General features: G+C 44.7%; 1 protein-coding gene across 2 annotated transcripts in view; it reads left to right on the top strand.

Annotated features, from left to right (window-relative positions):
- The first annotated feature begins 239 nt into the window (after nt 1-239).
- Nucleotides 240-21,237, top strand: part of MAML3 (mastermind like transcriptional coactivator 3) — a 437,380-nt gene continuing 416,382 nt past the window's right edge. Inside the window, exon 1 of one of the 2 annotated variants that reach the window (XM_009448312.5) lies at nt 240-1,698. In XM_009448312.5, coding sequence (XP_009446587.3) covers nt 1,225-1,698 — 474 coding nt within the window. In that variant the 5' untranslated portion in view covers nt 240-1,224. The remainder of the gene's footprint in view (nt 1,699-21,237) is intronic. The other variant, XM_526693.8, reaches the window with a different exon arrangement.

The raw sequence follows: 21,237 nt of genomic DNA, 5'->3' as shown, positions 1-21,237 counted from the left end.
AAGGAAACCCTACCAGGCGCGTCCCCGCGCACGCGCGCGCGCGTACACAGACACACACACTCACACACGCTCTCACGCACACACACAGGTCAAAAGTTGATTTATTTCTGAGATCCCCCCAGAATCTTTCTTCTCTCCGTCGCCGACGGCTCTGGGCTTCTCGGCGGGGCGGTAGTGTGGTTGGGGGCGTAGGAGGGGCGCCGGGCGCCGAGGCGACGGAGACGGGAGCCGGGTGCTGGTGCGTGCCGCGCCCGCTCCTGCCGGGTGAGAGTCCGGGCCGGGTTTTGCGCCGTGTCCGCGGGCCTGTCTCACGGCCTCCAGCCGCCGCCGCTGCCGTGTTTACTGAGCTCGCGCGTCCTGATATCACTCCGCTGGCATGGAGGAGGAGGAGGAGGTGGAGGAGCGAGAGGAGGAGGAGGAGGCGGCGGCGGCGGCGGCGGCGAGCAGTTGATCATTGTGATGGTGGCAGGAGCAGCGGCGGCAGCGGCAGCCCAGCCGAGCGTTAGGTGCTGCTCTCTGCGCGGCGTTTTGCAAAGGACTTCACCGATCTACTTTTGCAGTCGCCTCGGACTGTCCATGTGTTTACTTCCCCCAGCCCGAGGATTCGATATCTAGGTTCCTGTGAAATGCAACTGAGCAGCCAAAGTACTTTGAGAACACGGGGCGGCATAAACACCAAAACTTTTTTGTGGAAGGAAAATGCAATAAGCAAGCTTGCCGTTTTCCGATGCGGTGTGGAGTGAGTGTGTGTCGCGCGTGTCCGCACTGGAGGCATATGCTTGTGTGTGTACATGGGGTGTGTTTTTCGGTATGTAGGGAGAAAATGCTTGCCAACCACCGGAAATCTCCTGGAATTTATTAGAAAATAATGGATTATAAAAAGAAGGCAAGCGAGGAGCGGATCTCCCCTTGAGTTGCAACCCGATTTGCTGCTGGCTCAGTTTGTTGTGATTCTTTTTGTTGATAGGTGTCTGATGGTATTCCGATAACGTTCCCCCCTTTTCTTCCCCTTGAGCTTTTACAGTTTAAAAAAAGGAAACAAAAACCACCCCAAAATCTCTCCCCCCCCGTTTTTTTCGCCCCGTCGGGATCGCCGTTTCCATCCATGTGCTTGCGTCTCCCCCGCGTTCCACTTAAACTATTTTAATCCTTGGACCCAAGGAGGAGGCTGATAGGGGGGTGGATAAAAAAAGTTCTTCCAAAATAGTGTGCCCGGGGAGCAGGATGGGGGATTTCGCAGCCCCCGCTGCTGCCGCGAATGGCAGTAGTATTTGCATCAACAGTAGCCTGAACAGCAGCCTCGGCGGGGCCGGGATCGGTGTGAATAATACTCCCAATAGTACTCCCGCTGCTCCGAGTAGCAATCACCCGGCAGCCGGTGGATGCGGCGGCTCCGGGGGCCCCGGCGGCGGTTCGGCGGCCGTTCCCAAGCACAGCACCGTGGTGGAGCGGCTCCGCCAGCGCATCGAGGGCTGCCGGCGGCACCACGTCAACTGCGAGAACAGGTACCAGCAGGCTCAGGTGGAGCAGCTGGAGCTGGAGCGCCGGGACACCGTGAGCCTCTACCAGCGGACCCTGGAGCAGAGGGCCAAGAAATCGGGCGCCGGCGCCGGCACCGGCAAACAGCAGCACCCGAGCAAACCCCAGCAAGATGCGGAGGCTGCCTCGGCGGAGCAGAGGAACCACACGCTGATCATGGTGAGAGCGCACGGGCAGCGGGCTTGCGGCGCGCGTTGGGGGTGGTGGTGGTGGGGGGCGCGTGGAGCTTCTTACATGGGGGTACAAGGGTCTGATTTGCACGGTGGGTGAGGTGGGCTGAAGCCTAAGGGTTAACGTCAACTTTTCTTAGGGAAAAAGCTGCCGTCGTCGCTACCTGTTAATCTGTCAGGGTTGTCAGATTTGGGGAGGAGGGGGCGAGAGGGGAGAAGCCAGTCACGACTGCGAGGGGCGGAGGGAGCCTAGAGGAGCGTCGGAGTGAGGTGCTGGAAAAGTTTCCCCCCTTCCCTTTCTTAAGATACCGATTTGAAAGAGTGAACCCCTGAGTTGAAACCTTGCTCCTCCTCTTCGCCGCTCCCCACCCCACCTCTAGCCGCGCCGCCTCGCCTCCCCAGACCCGTCCCCCTACGCCCACCCCTCTCAGCACATCCGCCGGGTGCGTGGAAATATTGATGCTGTCGCAGGTTCTGGGCGGGCACCAGGCCCTCAACCCCTAGGGGGGAAGTGGGGAAGGAGAGCCTCTCGCCTCCTCTCCCCAGCTCACCCCCTTTGGGCTGAGAAAGTCTGAGAGTTTTGTGAATGAACTTTGAAGTGGGTGAGAAACGAGCGAGGGTGGCTGCGCGCGGGGGTGCTCGCGGGAGCGCGCGCGGATGCGGGGCGCGGGTGCGCTCCGCTCTTTGCTCGCGACTCGGGGCTAGCCCGGCAGGTGGAGCGGCTGGGAGGGTTAAGAGGGGACCGGCCTGGAGGGGGCGGGAGGGGAAAGCAATACCCAGGGTTTGCGCCAAGAGGCCCCACCACACAACTTCGCTTGGGATTCTTTCCTTTTTTCCTTTTAAACTTGCGTGCACGGAGTCTTTCTCCGCTTGGCGCCCCCCCGCCCCGCTGCCCGCCAACTTTGGGGGCCTGCTTAATAAGCCCAGAGCAATGGAAGGTAGCAGGGAGGTAAAAGAGGCTTAAATGGCTGGGTGGGCGGGTTCGAGGTAGGATGAGCAGCCAATGGCTTAACTTCTCCAGGAGGAAGGGGCAGTTCCCACCCCCCAAGCCGGAGGCTAGAATCCTTTCTCTTATCTCCCCTCTCCCGTTCTTTTGCTTTCCTTTCTGGGTGAGGGGAGGCCGGAAGCTTGGGAAAGGTGTCTGCCCCCCCCCCCCCCACCGCGCCGCCCGGGTGCTGGGTGGGCCAGGCGACGGGAATCCTGGAGCGTGCCGGGGCCGCGCGCCTTCGCCTGTTTCCCGTGCAGACCGCCCAGCGATCGGCGGCGCAGAGCCCGGCAGGGGCGGCCCTCCCGTCGTGCGGTTTAGAAATCGCACACGTTCCCGGTCTGTGAGTCCCCGGCGCCGGGGTGGTGCCAGTGCTGCCGTGGGCTTTCGCCGGGGGCTCGGGCCGGCGCTCGGTGACAAAGAGTCGGCTTGGGGGAGGGGAGGCGACGCCGCAGTGTTCGCTCCCCACGTCCCCCCACCCCGCACGTGAAGAGGAACAATTTGTTTATCTTGGGCTTCAAGAATCCTTCCCTCCTCCCAGTTCTCCGGGGGCGCTCAACCCCTCCTCCCTCCCCTCCCAGGTCGGCGCGATCCTGCCCAGTCCCGCCGGCAGCACCTTCCCTCCTCCTCCCCCTCCCCTTCCTCCTCCCTTCCTCCTCCAGCCACTCTTGCCCGCCTTCTCCCTCCCTTTTGGAACGTGGCCGTGGGGGAGGGAGCGGGAGGCGCTTTGTCCGCCTCGCGGCCCAGCTCAGCCCCCGGGGCCGCTGGGCTGGGAGGGGTGCTGCGCCCCGTGGCCCTGCCCGCTTCATCGCGGCTGTCCCCGCCCCGCCGCGCTCCCCATGCCCCCGCGTCCCTCCTCTCCGCTCCCCCTGCGGCTGAGCCTGCCCCGAGCGCGAAGAAGGGGCCGTCTCGGTTGGTTTTGAGGAAGAACGACAGTTCCAGAGTCGGGGGAGGTTCTCGCTTTACAAACAGGAAACCGAAAACCACTGACACACTGTAGTTTTTCTGATTGTAGCCGGAGGCGGGGCCGGTCCTGCATCTCGACTGTAGCTCCGGTCCCTTTCTCCAACCTATTTCTCTCCCAGCCCCCGCCCCCCTAGCGCCCTTCCACGGAGGAGGAGATTCACTTTGTGAACCTGAGACTGAGAATTTAAGAGGCACTGAAGGTTTCATGCCTGCCCACCCCGCGTCCTCTTTTCGTGTATTTGTACACCCCACGCGCATGGATTGCGGAGAAATGGGCTCCTTTCGGGAGGCTCCAAAATTCCCGTGCCACAGAATCTCTCACAACCTTTGGGGATCAAGGACTGCTGTGGCGTTTACCTCGCCAGCTGGGCGACCCTGGAACAAAAGCCAGTGCCGTTCCCAGTGCCGGGTCTCTGGACACGGCAAGATGAGTAGAGTTTGCGACCAGAAACTTTCGGTGTTTGGGTTGTGTTCTCTGGTTTCCGCCCTGGTGGAGGGAGGGCTCGGGTGCGCGCGCCTGGTTTGTGATACACTCGCAGGTGGAAGAAAGCCCAGCCTCCTGACCTTACTGGGAAGAAGACAGCAAGCCCAAGCCACAGCTTACTTTTGAAAATAGAAAGATAATGCTTGCTTCAATAGACAGAGACATCAGCTGTAGATTTCATAGTGAATCCCAGTTTAGCAAATTAGCAACAGATAGACTTGAAAGATGACTGCCTGAAAATAAAATTTTCTATCATTTTATGACAATGATTTAGCCTGTTGATTAGACTTACGCACTAATAAATGCCAGGGCTATGTACAGAATAGTAGTGTATTTTAGCTTCAGCTGTTTCACATGCATCTCTCACTGGTATGTATGATGAGTGTGATGAATGTAATGTAAGCCTTAACTCTAAGCAGAGTTGCAAGTAAATTCTGTGTACCAAAAAAAAAAAAAAAGAAAAAAGAAACATGCTCTACAAGTTATATTTCCTTTTAAAATAATTAGTTTAAAAGTTAACCTTGGCTTCTGAGAGTATTTTAACAGTCTGTATTGAGGTAAAATCTCAAAAATAGAGGTTGTAAAGAAAACGTTGCTCTTCATTTTCTTGAATTGACTGCAGGATTATAGTTGTACTCCAGTGAGGCACAGAACAATTAAATGTAGTTCTCAGATTGGGCGCTCTATTTGGAAAGCCCTAAAGAAAAACAATGATCACCCACAACCAAATAATAATAACGGTGATATAAAAATAAAGATGAATAGGATTCTTTACTGTTTCATTGGTATTGTTTACTTTCTAAGGACCAATATGTCGGAAGTACTAAATATCGATTAATTATCTTTCTGCCTCGCTTGGATTAAGAAGGCAGTCTAATGAGGGCTTTGCCTCTTTTGATTTGTTTTCCTATCTTACACATTTACAAGAATGGGCATGAAAAACAACAACAACAAAAAATAGCAAACAAAAAGCAGAGTGGGTGAGGGGTAAAAAATTTTCCTTGGCTCCAGGCTGCCACAGAGGGGGCTGGGTTCTGTGTGAGTCCTCACCAGCCCTGTTGATAGAGCAGGTGGCACAGACCTGGGTTTGAAGCTGCACTACCTCAGGTATTAGGTCCGTTCTGAACATGTAGTCAAATGATCCCATCCCAACCACCACCACTTTATTGACATAGTTTTTTTCTTCCCCTCAAAGACTTGGTGAAAATTATTGACTTCACCTATCAGAGAGCCTCAGTTGAAAAGATGGCTTTTAATTATTTGTGGTAACAAAAGGGGGCATTGTTTATTTGCTGTATTTGGAACTGAGGTCCTGGTTAAAATTTTAAGGTAAATTTCAATTGACAAGTACATTTTCAAGCTGAGCAGGCACATCAAAAAGCATGACAGTGCACAGTTTTCAAAATTTTAAAATGGTGATAGTCTTAGTTGACTTAGATAAGACCATATTATTTTCATGACCTCTTCACTGTATTAGCACCATCGTAACTTTCAGAGTGTGCTTAATTTATATACAGCTTACAGACTGCATAAATCTATGTGACCCCTGTTCTGAAGAGCTTATCACAAAAAATTCATAACATGCATTTAATAATAAATGCGTTATTACCGAGTATTGGAGACAACTACAACCCATCCAAAATGTTCCATCCATTCCTGGAATAGATTCAGGAAATGTCAACATATTAGTCCACTGCTGAATGTCCTTATACATTAATCTGGCTTCCCATTTCTTACCCTGTTGAAGGTAAATTACTGGCTCTGTATCAATTTTTTTGGCAAGCTCGTATCACCAAGCTATTTCTACATCTTCCCTATGATAACCTTTTCTTTGGCTTATCCTGTTCTGCTGCTAGCATGGGTAACAGGACAGACTGTCTTTCGGAAAGCTTTCCATTGCCCAACACAGCGTGCCTTAAGTTTGTGGAAAACTTTCTGAAATTTTGTTTTTTCTGTCCTTCATATGTATTTTTTTCTTTTAATTCTCAAGAAGCATTTTTTTAAGCTCCAATACATATTTAATTCTATTATGTTATTTGGTTGTGGTATATTTTATTTAGTACTGGGCAGCCAGTGGTCAGAAAAGTAGAAGCAGAGTTAGTTAAGCATTAATCATAATCTACAAAATGGTCTTCAAGCTGAGTTCCTTCCCAGGGAAAGCCAAGTTTTCAGGAAGCTAGTATGCTTGATACTTTCTATCCTGTCTCATTAGAATTATAAGGGCAAACTTTAGAATCTTTTTTAGGATTTCTGCCACCTGACAGGAGAAAAATGGGCAGTCCTGGTACATAGTTTACTGACATCTCTGGAAGAAGAAGGATGAGGAATTTAATATTAAAATAGAGTTATATGGAGTTATTTTCTGAATATCGCTGTGAGACTAATGGCCAACTGTTGTTAAAGAAGTTTTCCTGCCCATTTGGTTGAGATAGGAATATAAGGCATTTCTCTCTCTCATGCATGCACGTGCACACACACACACACACATTCACTCATTCACTCACTCACCCTGGTGTGAGTGTCATAGAAGGGATCCAGTGTAAGAACCTGTTTTGCATGTTAAATAGTAATTCTTGGATATATTTGAAGTACTTGTGTGATTACTGTTCCCTGTTTGTTAAGTAACAGTCCTGTCTTATACTCTTGAGCTTAAAAAGGCTAAATTCTGTTGTCTTTTTCCACATTACCCATCTTGGAGATCTGTGAAATCAATCAAACAGACATCAGACTCTTATAAAGAGGAACATATTTAAAACTCACTGTCAAGATTTTCATAGTGTCTACCTTTTAAGTCTCCCAAATAGCTTTACATTTTTCACTCTATTATTCAAAGGCTGATTATTGAGTTTTCAGATCCCCTGGCTGCTTGCTTTGTTTTTCCTTCCCCCACCTGCTGCCAACCTTTTGGTCTTTTCAGTGATCTTTAACACCGTTATCAAAGAGTGGGAAGAAGCAATAAGAAGAGAAAAAATTTAATTTTGGTGCTCCTGACTCTCAGAACTAATGAAACAATCAGATACAATACCATTTTGGATTTAGTATGGATTTGCCTTTATTCTTACTTAGCACGAATAATAAAGACTGAGTTTCTAATTTCATTCATTCATTCAGCAGCATTGGTACATTGTCCATAGTGTTTCATGGAAGTTAAGATACTAAATCACGCTCTTGCATCCAAGACTTTGACAATATATATTCTCTGTAGATTTTCAGTATTATTCTAGCCAGATTCAAGGGCATAACAGAATTTTTTTTTTTTTTTTTTGAAATGGAGTCTCACTCTGCCGTCAGGCTGGAGTGAAGTGATGCAATCTCGGCTCACTGCAAGCTCTGCCTCCTGGGTTCAAGTGATTCCCCTGCCTCAGCCTCCTGAGTAGCTGAGACTACAGGCATGTACCACCACGCCTGGCTAATTTTTTGTATTTTAGTAGAGACAGGTTTCACCATGTTGGCCAGGATGGTGTCGATCTCGTGATCTGCCCACCTCAGCCTCCCAAAGTGCTGGGATTACAGGTGTGAGCCACCGCGCCCGGCCAGATTTTTAAAAATCAGTATAGTCATTGGCGCTAACGACAGCAGTTTCAGGCTTCAGGGTGTTATATCACCTTTCCATGATTTTTAAGGAAAATATTATAATATGCTTTACTTTCCTGTTGTTTCATACCAATTTGACATTGGTATCTGCAAAATAAGTTAATTTGCAGATGACTGCTCCAAAATTACAGGATCCCCCAACAAATTAAATTTTTATTACAAATACAGCCTGCTTTCCAGACAGATTCCAAAAATTCACTATTTAGTTTTGTGACTTGGAAATGTAGCTTCTGAAAAATCAGCTGTCACCAAGAACTGATTAATTTAGTTTAATTTTTTTGTTGTTTAAATCTAAGAAAGTTTAAAGAACAAAAGAAATAGGGTTAGATAAAATTATGCAGAAAATGGAGCGGAGGGCCTGCTGTATAATAAATATACTTAAAGATCATGGGGTTCCTATTCAGTGGATCAGAGAAGGAGCACACTTTTTTTAAAGTCTACTTGGCAATTCCATCTGTTAAACAGTGGAGGGGTTTTTGAGTTCCTTTCTCCATTTAGGACAGAAGCACAGCATTCGGCGTTCTCTGAGGGCCGCATGCACGCATGGATAGGAGCAGGAAGTTACTACTATGGCAAGCTGTGTATACTATTCTTGGAGAAATTTAATTAAAAAATCTCAAAAGGTGGCTGGGCACAGTGGCTCATACCTGTAATCCCAGCACTATGGGAGGCCGAGACCGGTAGATCAGTTGAGATCAGGAGTTCGAGACCAGCCTGACCAACATGGTGAAACCCCGTCTCTACTAAAATACAAAAATTAGCTGGGCATGGTGGCACACGCCTGTAATCCCAGCTACTTGAGAGGCTGAGGCAGGGGAATTGCTTGAACCTGGGAGGTGGAGGTTGCAGTGAGCCGAGATTGTGCCATTGCACTCCAGCCTGGGCAACAAGAGTAAAACTCCTTCTCCAAAAAAAAAAAAAAGAAAAGAAAAGAAAAAAAAGGCCAGGCGCAGTGGCTCACGCATGTAATCCCAGCACTTTGGGAGGCCGAGGGGGCAGATCACGAGGTCAGGAGTTCGAGATAAGCCTGACCAACATGGTGAAACCCCATCTCTACGAAAAATACAAAAATTAGCCGGGCGTGGTGGCGCATGTCTATAATCCCAGCTACTTGGGAGGCTGAGGCAGGAGAATTGCTTGAACCAGGGTGGCAGAGTTTGCAGTGAGCTGAGATCGCGCCACTACACTCCAGCCTGGTGACAGAGTGAGACCCTGTCTCAAAACAAAACAAAACAAAACAAAATCTCAAAAGGCTTGCAGTACTTCCTCTGACATAAAGAAAGTGATTCCTCAATAATAATTTAGGCACCTTTTAATTATATTGGACCTCCCATTGGTTGGAAATGACCTTTATGCTGAAGTAGAACCTTTTAAAATGCTAATAACTAACATTCATCCCCCTTTTGCAATGGCTTAACAACTGTAGAAAACTTAAGTGAAATATTTAGTTTTTAACTACCAACTTCCAGAATTTTCCTAACTCCTTTTATTGCCATCCTGTTGAGTAGAATCTGGTTGTGTATCATTTCATGTTTATGGACCCTCCACCCCTCAACTGTTAACAGTGTTTTACTTCCATGGGTAAAGGAGGTTATTAGGTTACACTGCTGTGTATCTCTCCTTCCCTTTCCCAGCATCTTTCTCCACCTCCAGAGCACGTCTGGACAGGGGCTTCTATCTCTTCAAAGGAAAAGGCCGAAGTGCTCTAAGTCTATTTGTGTAGATTCAACCTGGGTTGCAACTGTGACTCAAAAGGATTGCACAGCTCTGAAAGACATGCTCTGCTTGTGCCCTTTATTCTCACTCTGGTTGGTTATTTTTCTTTGTTTGTTAGATGCTGAAAGTAGCTCAGCGATTGAGAGTGAATCTAAAAGGCTGGGTACCCAGTAAAGGGCTTGAACTAGTGTTAAGGTAGGAGAGGCAAAAAAGGATGAGCATTTTGGAGGCATCACCTAGAATGGATATCAGAGGAGAGAGACATGTGAGAGCAGGTGTGGGTAAACAGACTATATCCTGGTGCTTTGGGAGTTTGCAGAAGTAAAGCATGCTTTTAGTAACCTATTCTGAACTTGGAGAACTTGCTGAAACTCGAATATATATTTTTAAGAGCTAATGGCTATATTGTTTGTACCTGGAAAGCAAATCATGTTCCTGAAATATTTCTGTGCTCTCTTAAATTATTACTACTGCCATGTGAATGGATTTACTGTAGGATTCCTTTCTTTTTTTTTTTTTTTTTTGGTTTTGCTTTTTTTTCGGAGACAGGGTCTCACTCTGTCACCCAGGCTGGAGTGCAGTGGCACGATCCACCTCCCAGGTTCAAGCAATTCCCCTGCCTCAGCCTCCCGAGCAGCTGGGACTACAGGTGCTCGCCACCACTCCCAGTTGATTTTTGTTTTTTTGGTAGAGGTGGGTTTTTGCTGTGTTTCCCAGGCTGGTCTCAAACTCCTGAGCTCAGGCAATCTGCTGGTCTTGGCCTTCCAAAGTGTTGGGATTACAGGCATAAGCCACTGAGCCCGGCCTTAATTCATTGATTATTAACTGGTAGAGGTTTGGCCATACCCCAGGAGCATTTGGCAATGTAGGGAGACATTTTTGGTTGTCACAGCTGGAGGGCTGCTACAGGTGTCTAGAAGGCAGGGGTAGAAGTGGGTAGAAGGAAGGGATTCTACTAATATCCTACAAGAGATTACACCCGTAACAGAGAATTACCTGATCCAAAATATTGCTGCTGGTGAGGGGCCCTGCTTTAAACAAGGAGCTCTCCTAGGGTTTTGAAAATATGAAAGAAGATGGGTTTACACATGCGGCATTACTCTCAGCTTTTTAAAAACATCATTACTTGAAGAGCAGAGAGAGGCAGAGGTGCCGCGATGAGGTGAAGGATGCCTGGGAAGAAGTTAGAGGACTGCTGTGTTGCATGGCAGCGCCATCCTAGCTGGCCACGTGGTATGATGTTCTGGCTGTTTACTTCATGATTGTTATCTCTTCTTGCCTGTCAGAAAGGTGAACGGTTGTCTTTTTTTGAGACAGAATCTCGCTCTGTCGCCCAGGCTAGAGTGCAGTGGTATGATCTCAGCTCACTGCAACCTCCACCTCCTGGGTTGAAGCGATTCTCCTGCCTCAGCCTCCCGAGTAGCTGGGATTACAGGCGCCCGCCACCACGCCCGGCTAATTTTTGTATTTTTAGTAGAGACGGGGTTTCACCATGTTGGTCAGGCTGGTCTTGAACTCCTGACCTCATGATCTGCCCGCCTTGGCCTTCCAAAGTGCTAGGATTACAGGTGTGAGCCACCGCGCCTGGCCAGTTGTCATTCTTTTCACCTCACAGAGTCATTGATCAACGAGTTAGTATACGTAAAAGTCCTGAACACCTTATGGTGCTGCACAAATGCTAGGCATATTTTAATGAGTGACTTTCATTTCACTTAGTTGTTGCCTTCTGCCCAAATGCAGACTTAAAGTTGAGTGATTTGAGGCTTATTTCACTCGTGCACAAGCCAACGTCTCCTGAACATGTACTGAGCAACTGTTGCACGTTGGGCACTGTTCTAGCCACTGAGGATGCAGTGGTGAACAGGACGTCCTTATTCTCACTGGGCTGCAGCAGGACATAGTTTTACATTTCAAATTAGTTTTATGAAATGGTATTTGTTGTCTTATTAGACATGTAAATGGAAACACTTAAAAAAACTAACATTTAGGAAAATCCTAAGGGCGTCAGGTGCTTTGTATCTTCTTGCAAGCATTGCTTTCTGTAACAAAATTCATTTCAAATAAAACTGTGCAGAGGAGAGGGTTAGTTCGTGTGGTGGGGAATAAGATTAAGGTATGGTATAGTTGTTAAAAATGAGGCAGATCATTGTCTTTCTTTCCCCCCTTGTTTTTGGGACGAGGTGACACTTGTAGCATCATGATCATGGCTTGACACTGAGCTTTTAGAGGAAACTAGACAAAGAGGAGAACAGTTAGAAAGAAGCATACAGGAAGGTGCAAAGTCTTGAAACGATGTCACAGGAAGAGCAGCTGGAAGACCTGGAGGTGTTTAGTCTGATTTAGGGGGTGATAGGATTGCTTTCTTAAAATATTTGAAGGACTGTCACTTGAAGAAGGGATTAGATGTGCTCTGTATGGCCTCAAGGGGATAAATTTAGGATCTCTGGTTGACAGTTATTAGGATCCAGGTTGTGGTTTAATAGATATATTTAAAAAGCCAATCTTATGAAAATTTAAGCTGTTCAAAGATGAAATAGGCTGCTTTGCTGAGTAGAACTGTCCCAGCAAAAGTTGTTCATTTGGCTGGAACATTGGAGAGGGACAGGGAGTTTGTCTATTCATTATTATATTTCTATGACTTGAAAGGACCTACATGTACATAGGAGGAACGCTAAATATTTGTTGAATAAATTACTAAATGAAAGAAAATAGGTTAAGAAGTGACTTAATTCCTCCCCTCAATGTTATTTCCTTTCTCAGAAGTAGCTACAGTCTGGAATCTCTTTCTCCAGACCCTCTTCTGTTCACTTACATATATATTATATATTGTACATAATCACATATTCATTTTTTCTACATAAATGGAATCATATTATGTATACTTGTCTGAAATACACTTTTTTCTCTTTCATATATTTTAGAGAGCCATCCAAGTTGGTGCATATAGATCCTCAACTCATTCTTTTTAACTGCTATATAGCATTCCATATTGTGACCATTTCATAATTTATTGAATGATTCTCTATTGATTGATACTTTGGTGGTTTCTTATTTTTTGCTAATTAAATGTTTCTGTAATGAACATCCTTATCCATATATCCTTGTACATATGTGAGCATTTCTGTAGCACAGATTTAGGGTTCTTTCTATAGATATAATATGTATAAAGAGAAAAAAGTTGGTGGAAAAATCTCTTAATCTAATATGGTTTAATATAGCACCTGAATCTTATTACAGCCCATTTTAGGGCAAATGATAATTATGTCTCCTTAACAATATGGCTTAAAAAAGTATCAACTCTAGTAACTAGTGTTGGTCTTTGCACAGAACATTACTAGTTTTTAAAGGCCGTGTATTTGGCAAATAACACATCTTACAGGAGTGACGTTCCTTTTCCTCAGCTGGCCCTTAAAGAGGTTTTACTGAAGGAGGAACCTGCTCAACCAGGTCCTGCTCATTCTGTGAAAGTGGGAAATTCACCTCCTTGAACAATTTTGTGGTTCTTTTTACCTTTCCTGAGCTTTGTGTTTCACAGGCTTGATTATATGGCTTTATTTGCAAAATGTATTTCAGTGGGTGATACAGAACCTAGGGTGTTCGTGGGTGCAGATTGGAGTGGTCATAAAAATCTCAGGTCTGTGAGTTGCCACTTCCTACAGGTTAAATTACCCTGACTAATCCAGTCATCTGTGTAACATGGTAATAACAACCTGCTGACCTGGCCAACTGTAGAAAATGCATCAAAATGGACTTGCTTCGACAGGCACCTTATAGCATTTGTTTAGACAGTGAGAAGTCCTATCAGTTTTCATTATACACAGGTGCTGCAGTGGTCTGAAGACTGCCCTTCATCAGAGTTCTTAGTTATTTTGCTTTCCCTTTGGCATAGCAGCCCCTTACACTAAGATAATAATAATTATCGTCTATATTTTCACAGTAGCTGGAGCAACCTGGCTCCAGAATCTGTGCTCTTGGCTACTATATTTTTCTGCCTTCACCTGACTGCAGTGTTTCTTCTTGAAAAGGTTGTCTGAGCAACTGCATTTTCTAAATAGCCGTGTTTTGGCAAAGAGCAGTTCTCATCTATTTGACTTTCCTTTATTGGTCTGAACAGGAGCCACAATTCAGGGACATGGTAGTGCTGGTTCTTGCCAGGCCCTGCTGTTTTATGATGAGGTCCCCAACTTTGCTGTCTCCTGGCCTCACATACCCCTGGCCTTGAATGTTTCTCCTCTCCCCATCTCCTGTCCCACCATGTCATGTTCCACCTTTGTGACAGTGACAGTAGGACCTGGAACCTTGTACAAGGTACATGTGGCAATGATTTGACCCAGAGAGATAAACCAAGGGTGGGAATGTACGTGATTCGGCGCCTAAACTTTATATGTCATTCTCTACCAAATGATTCCAATAAACTAAGTATTATGCTTCAATTTATGATCTAGATTTGGTTTAGCCATTTTTTTGCCATTTAGCTGGGCCCATAGCATCTTATTGCTTCCTTGTTTATTCTGAACCTTTGGCTAGCTAAGTTAATGCAGCTATGTGCTCACTGTAAGCTTTAGGAAAGGGGGCTTCCTCATTCCATAGATAGCTAGGTGCCTTCTGTTTCAGTGGCTTAAATAGCAAAAGTTGGTTGTATACATAAAATTAAAAACTTCTCTCTTAATCTTGCACCTAGGCCATCCAGTATGATAAATTAAGAGATTCTTTTTTATTTTTATTTTTATTTTTTTTTATTTTTTGAGATGGAATCTCACCCTGTCACCCAGACTGGAGTGCAGTGGTGCGGTCTTCGCTCACTACAACCTCTGCCTCCTGGGTTCAGGCAATTCTCTTGCCTCAGCCTTCCAAGTAGCTGGGACTACAGGTGCGTGCCACCATGCCCGGCTAATTTTTTTGTGTTTTTAGTAGAGACAGGGTTTCACCATACTGGCCAGGCTGGTCTCGAACTCCTGACCTCGTGATCCACCCGCCTTGACCTCCCAAAGTGCTGGGATTATAGGCGTGAGCCACCGCGTCCGGCCCCAAATAAAGAGACTCTTAAAGGTGCTGCTCTGGTCATGCAATACAATTTCAACCTATAACTTTTCCTTAATTCTTTAGTTTAGCTACTCTACTGTCCCTCTGAGGAGTGCCATCTTATTTTTTGTGTGTTTGCTTCTAATATTTCATGGTTCTATTTCTTTTATTTCTAGCACTAGAATGTTTTCTTTCAAGGATGACTTTCACCTATATGCAAGGTAGACAACTGTCTTGCATTTTGCATGAAGTACACTTCCCTTTATATTGATTATAGATAAATGGTTATCTAAATGTTTTGAATACCAGTTATTTCATAGCTATCTGATTATAACAACTATTAGATAAAAACTATTTTCCAAAGACTATCGAGATTACAGCTGTTGCAATAAACATGTAATTTCTAATTCCTTTGGAAAACATTTTATTTTTATTTGAAAGAGTCCGGAGATGATTTATAATAGGTAATAAATGACTAAAATCAAATCTTAACCTTACTATGGATTTTGTTGTTGTTGTTAAGAGATAGGGTCTCGCTTTGTTTCCCAGGCTGGTCTCGAACTCCTGTTTTAAACTATCCTCCTGCCTTAGACTCCCAAAGTGCTGGGTTGATAGGCATGAGCCACTGTGCCCAGCTGGATTTTTGTTTTTAATATAACTCAAAAAGTGAGTGTTTCAGACCGTTTCTTTAAAGAAAAATGTGGCAAAGTTTCAAGACTATTCCAGCCTGGGCAACAGAGTGAGACTCTGTCTCAAAAGAAAAAAAAAAAAAAGACAACAGGGACTTGCTCTGTCACCCAGGCTGGAATGCAGTGGCACCATCTTAGCTCACTGCAGCCTCCAACTCCTGGGCTCAAGGGATTCTCCTGCTTCAGCCTCCTGAGTAGCTGGGACTACAGGTGCCTGCCACCATGCCTGGCTAATTTTTAAAATTTTTTGTAGAGATGGTTTCTCACTATGTTGCCCAGGCTGGTCTCAAACTCCTGATCTTAAGCGATCCTCCTGCCTTGGCCTCTCAAAGTGTTGGAATTACAGGCATGAGCCACTCTGCTTGGCCTAAAGGCTAATTTTGACAGAATAGCCAAATAGCCATATGAATTTATAAATAGGAGTATCTTGTTAACATATACGCAAAGAAATTTGACATATGTCAGAATTCAACAAAATTTTCTGGATACTAAGTCAAAGAAGATATGAAATTTTAATTCTTTATTCTTGAGTTTGGGCTTCAGGATGCCTAAGTGATAATACCGCCAGAGTCCCCAGCTGGGGCAAAGCATAACATTCCCTTCCTATGCTGCCATCTTCTGTTCCTGGCTCCTTTTGTGCCCAGTTCTAATCCACTGTGGGACTTCAGTCCATCGTTTCCCCTCTCTCACTGGGGAGAGTGTGTGGCGATAGCAGTGGACGCCTTTGCCAAGCATGCAGGTGGCGTTTGTCTTTAATCACTTAAGGTATTTCCTCACGGTGGTGTGTGCAGATCAGCACCTCATGGGTTGTAATATTCTCTTACTATTCCCATCCTGCAGTAGCCCTCTGCCTGGAGATTCTCTGATGTTTGGTAAACAGAGGTGGTTTATATAAAGAAGCAACTTTCTCCGTTTAGAAGTTGTTATGGCTAAATGGTTGAAAATGTATTTTGCAGTTTAACTAGGAATTCTTAAATGGTTTGCAGCTGCTATTGGATTTTTTCACGTTCATTTTCTTCAATGAAGCATGGAGACAATGATTTTAGATTTGGATTTCATGCTACTTAATTCTTAGAACCTATTGAAGGAATATTTGAAAAAGTTGTTTGTGAAAATCGTAAATAACCACACTCAGAAATACTTCTGGTAAGTTGTATTTGTTAGAGTGGAATATGTCTGGATCCCACAGTGAACTAGGAACATGAAATGGTGACTTGGTGGGTGACAAAATGTGACAATCGGGGATGTCTGGCATTCAGGCTATTGAAATTTAAATGGGCTATTGCTTTTTTAGTGTTGGCTCCTGTTCTTAGATTTAAAGGATTTATATGAATCATTCAGGGGCTTTTTATTAACTTTCAGTTTGTGGTTGAGATTGGAATTGGAAGGCTCAGAAAGATGTAACAGTAGTTTCAAGTAAAGGGGCTTAATGATAGTGTGTGCCTGTGAGAATCATGCCTTCGTGCCCTCCACGGAGGCACAGGTTGTTTGTGTTACTGGTTTGGTAGGGTTCGTGTTTATCTGTGGTCTGGAATGTCAAAGGATTGCAAACTAGAGAACTTTGCTTTCCTCTTTATTCTGAAGTAATGGTGTAGGAGTTTCTGGTATTGACTTCTGGGGGTGGGGACCACCATATATGGAAGAAGAAAGGAGGATTGGCTGGCTTTGATATTCTCATCCACTTTTTCTAATGCCGTTTTCATTACTCTATTAACAAAGATAGTGCATACTTTGAATATTTATGTCTATCTTTTCCTTCAAAGTGTAATGCACACTTGTTTTCTTCAACTTTTTGTAATATATGTGTTTATGATACACTAAAGAGCAATAAATTTGAGGAGCGAGATAATTAGCTTTGACAGACTTACAGGAATGAGACTGTAAGAGGAAGAAGCAAGAGGATTGCTTAGAAAAATATTTGATTACTGGGCTTGAGGAAAATTATCTAGAAAGAAAATTTTCAATGTTAAAACCCACAACCATATGGGTGGCACAGGTTGTAGGAAGAAGTGACTACTTTTGTGACATTTTGAAAGAAATTAAACTTTGTTTATAGTTTAAAAAATCTTCTTTAGGCCGGGAGCGGTGGCTCATGCCTGTAATCCCAGCACTTTGGGAGGCCGAGGTGGGCGGATCACGAGGTCAGGAGATCGAGACCATCTTGGCTAACACGGTGAAATCCCGTCTCTACTAAAAAAAAAAAAAAAAAAAAAAAAAAATTAGCCGGGCGCGGTGGCGGGCGCCTGTAGTCCCAGCTACTCAGGAGGCTGAGGCAGGAGAATGGCGTGAACCCGGGAGGCGGAGCTTGCAGTGAGCCGAGATGGCGCCACTGCAGTCCAGCCTGGGCGAAAGAACGAGACTCCGTCTCAAAAACAAAAACAAAAACAAAAAATCTCCTTTAAAATTTTCAAAATAGAATTTTTAAATGGAGAAATTCAAAATACTGAATAATGAAATGGGAGGAAGAAAAAGCAACCCAGCCACTGGTGCTAAATTTCCTAAGGTTGTTCACATAGCCCTCTAACTTTAACCTCTTTCTTAGCATCATTGTTTATCATTTTTTGAGGAAACTTTGTTTAATAGCTAGCTTACCTTAAGAAATAGTTTTCCTTTCCCTTTGGTGGCTCATACATTTGGGGAAGTGACCTTCAAGAAACGTGACTCATTTTGCACCAACTTGACTTAGTCATCCATCCAGCCTCTCCCAATTTGGGGATCCTTTGCAAAGGGAATGATTAAACACTGCCCATGTCTATAAAGAGGGAGATTAACCATGGGTTCGGTTAAATTACTCCTAATATTGTACATTATTTTGTATTTTCTGGACTAATAAGAAAACTTGACAAAGTGTAAGCGGTTGATTATGGCACAAAGTGGGGAGGGTTAAGATTCATGTCATCTGAGATAAACAAGGCTCCAGTATCGCCATTATTTCTGTGGCCCTTTCTCCCTGGGTTAAATTATGCCCTCATCCACAATGGAGGTCATGATAATATGCGGTGGGGGAGGGGGGGAAGGGATGTATCTAGAACATTTTGGGATATACTGGGCTTATTGCTTATGAGAGAGGCAAGAGGAGGCTTTTTAGGGGAATTTCACTGAAAAATAAAATGTGCAGACACTTCACAGTCAAGGCTATGGGATGAATTACATTTGGCTCCTGCCACCTCTCAGCAGCAGGGTCTCTACACATGAACTAGGGAATTGCTTGAAGGAAGCCCCTCCCAGGAATGAGTGGGGAGAGCCGAAAGGTTTGGATTTCCCTATAAATTGAACGCACTGTCACCAGAGATCAGTGTGAGGGGCTCAGTTATAACGTCCAGCTTTTCTTCTGTCCACACCCAGGAGTTGCTCCTCTTCCTGCCAGCCCATTCTTAGGTCTTTTGTTCCTTGAATAAATATTATGTGGTTTGGTGCTCATTACTCTTTGATATGAAAAAAGGCAATTCATTAGGTTGAAGGAGAAGGGGGAGGGAGATACCATTTTTCATCGGCGCATCAAGCGTGGTTACACTGATTTGAATTCCCAGAAAAGTAATAAAACAGTGAAAATAATGATAAAACAGCTCCTGGGCTGACAGCTGTGCAGCACATGGGGACACTGAAGACAGGCCCCACTGTTGCAGCAGGACAATATTGTGGAGCATATGGTGCCATGGCAAGCCAGTTGTTGAACTCCGTGGCTGGCTTTTGTTTGGGGAACTCTCTCGGCATTGGGTGTATGGTGGCTCTTCAGAGACTTCTAGTCTCATTGGCAAGAGGGCTCTTGGCCCCATGCCAGCCTTGCTGTACGGTGGCTGACCCAGGCCATGTGGAAAAGCTCATGCTTGGAAAACATTCACTCCTCCTTACTTTGGTCACTAATCAAATCATTTGTTCAACAAATATAAATTGGAATCTTTTTTCACAGCAGCCCAGTGGCTACATTACAGAGGGACAGTTTCCTCCAAGGATGCCAATTAATTTTTAAATGCATTAATTCATTGGTGCTCAGTACTTCTTGTAGGAGTGAAAGTTGTTTTGTTTTTAATGCTTTCAGAGCACTTTGCACACGACATCTTTATTCTTAAGGCTTAAATAGCTAAAATCAGCAAGTGTCTAGAGCCAGGGTTGCTGCTAGAAAGGAGATAGAGTATTCGTCTATGTGGTTTTTACAAGACAGTGTTAAAATAGGCCTTTTGCTGAGCATGGGTCTATTTTTTAAATGTGTGAAGCCGGCATGTGTATGTGCATAAAAAGTCTAATTAACTCCACTTTCCTCCAGAGGGGTCTCCTTGGCTGCCCTGTGAGTGTGCTCCACTGTGGCCAGAGTTGCACCATCCTCCTGAGCCCTTTATGACTTCAACACCTCTAGTTATGGACACCCATTCTGGTTTCTTTTCTTTTGATTCCAAAGTGCAAAGGATGATCCAGCAGGGCTACTCGGTCCTGGGAGAGGTTCCTTCAAACGCAGCAGAAGGCGAGGCTCAGAGAGAATCACACTCCATGAGGAGGGGCTGTAGCCCGTGCCATTGTGATTCGTGCCTGAGAATATTTTTATTGCAAGAGCTAAAAGGAGAAAACGGGTGATATTCACACTCTGATCGAAGAGCACCAAATGTCACCATATTCTTGGTCTCTATGGGACCTTTTTTTGCAGAACACCCATGAAGGTTGGTGGGGTTATGGTGCTGGGACAAGCGAATTTCTTTTTCTCATGAACAAATGTCATTAAAAGGCCAAAATCTACTGGAAAAAAATACACATGTATGTATATGTATATTTATTTCTGTGGTGTTTTTCTAATCACTCATCGGAGTTTATATTTTAACACTGGGCTCTGCAAGGGGAACTGATATTTTTTCAGGCTTTAGTTTTTACATTTTTAATCACTGGTCTTGAAAAAATGTTTTTAAGTGGAGAATAGATCTGTTTACAAATCTGCTGTAAGTAGATATGCACTTGCTGTAGCATTCAGGGTTGGGGAACATCTATGCCTGTGCCCTGGAGGTGATTCAGAGCATCTGGAGAAATGATTGGGGTTCTGTTTTCTTCTTGACTTGCCTCGCTTGACTTGGTTGTACAAGTTCCTTGAGTGTGGGAACATCCTTTCAACCTTTCCTTTCCTTAATGTGTTTATACGAGTCAAAGTTAGGGGAAGTATTTCTGGTTTTACTTTCCCCGTACTTCCTAAGTTAGGGGACCAATCTACATATTCTCCCTTTAAGAAATGGAAGCAAGAAGATAATGAGCCACAAAAGACCTGCAGTTGACTCTTCTTGCCCTGAGCACTGTGGAGCCAGTCATAGATAGCCAGTCCTGGTGGTTTTAATACAACTGTCACAACCTCCCTGGAGGGAGAGATGGGAGAGATGGCAGAAGGGATGAGTATGGAATAAGAAAGTTGGAGAAAGAGGAAAATGGTGAGGGTAAAAATGATCAGACATTTCGAGGTGTTAAGTATGGGTAAAAAATCAAATAGATGAAGTATCCTTGTTTCTGTTTAAATCTGTAAATATCTGTATACATATAGCCATTTTATGTTTACAGAATGAAACAGACATTCTGATTATGCAGCATGCTTATAGGATGAGTGGAGCGACAGTGAGACCTAGCTTACTCACTAGGTCACCAAATAAGTAGGTGGCAAAGTAAAAGAAGAAACAGGTTTTTGACTGTTCTACCTTTGCTACAGGTTTTCCAGTTGGATGAAGAAATAGGAATCTGAAAATGTAGCTACGTTGTTTTACAGACTATTAGGAAATATAATCTTCCACGGTTATGGGGACAGTTCAATTAAAAAAAAAACTTGTCCCTTCATGTGATTTGTATTATAATTATTTAATACCTGAAGGACTCTTATGATTGAATTTTAGGGTGCTTCGTTTACATTCTAGCTGGTGAGAGTTGCAATACTATCACTTTGTGGTCCTCTAATTGCTGTCCCAAACATTCAAAAAATGCCCTGTGATTCAATTATAAGTATCTTTTGGGGACTGTGTAATTATATACTATGTAGTTATCATTATAAAGCACCAGGGGACATTAAGCCAATCAGATAGCTTTAGTGGCTGGTTGTTCATAACCCTGTAA

The sequence above is a fragment of the Pan troglodytes genome, chromosome 3, assembly GCF_028858775.2.
Source record: "Pan troglodytes isolate AG18354 chromosome 3, NHGRI_mPanTro3-v2.0_pri, whole genome shotgun sequence".
Taxonomy (NCBI): domain Eukaryota; kingdom Metazoa; phylum Chordata; class Mammalia; order Primates; family Hominidae; genus Pan; species Pan troglodytes.
The sequence above is the reverse complement of the archived record's forward strand: the minus strand, read 5'-3'. Positions and strand labels throughout refer to the sequence as shown.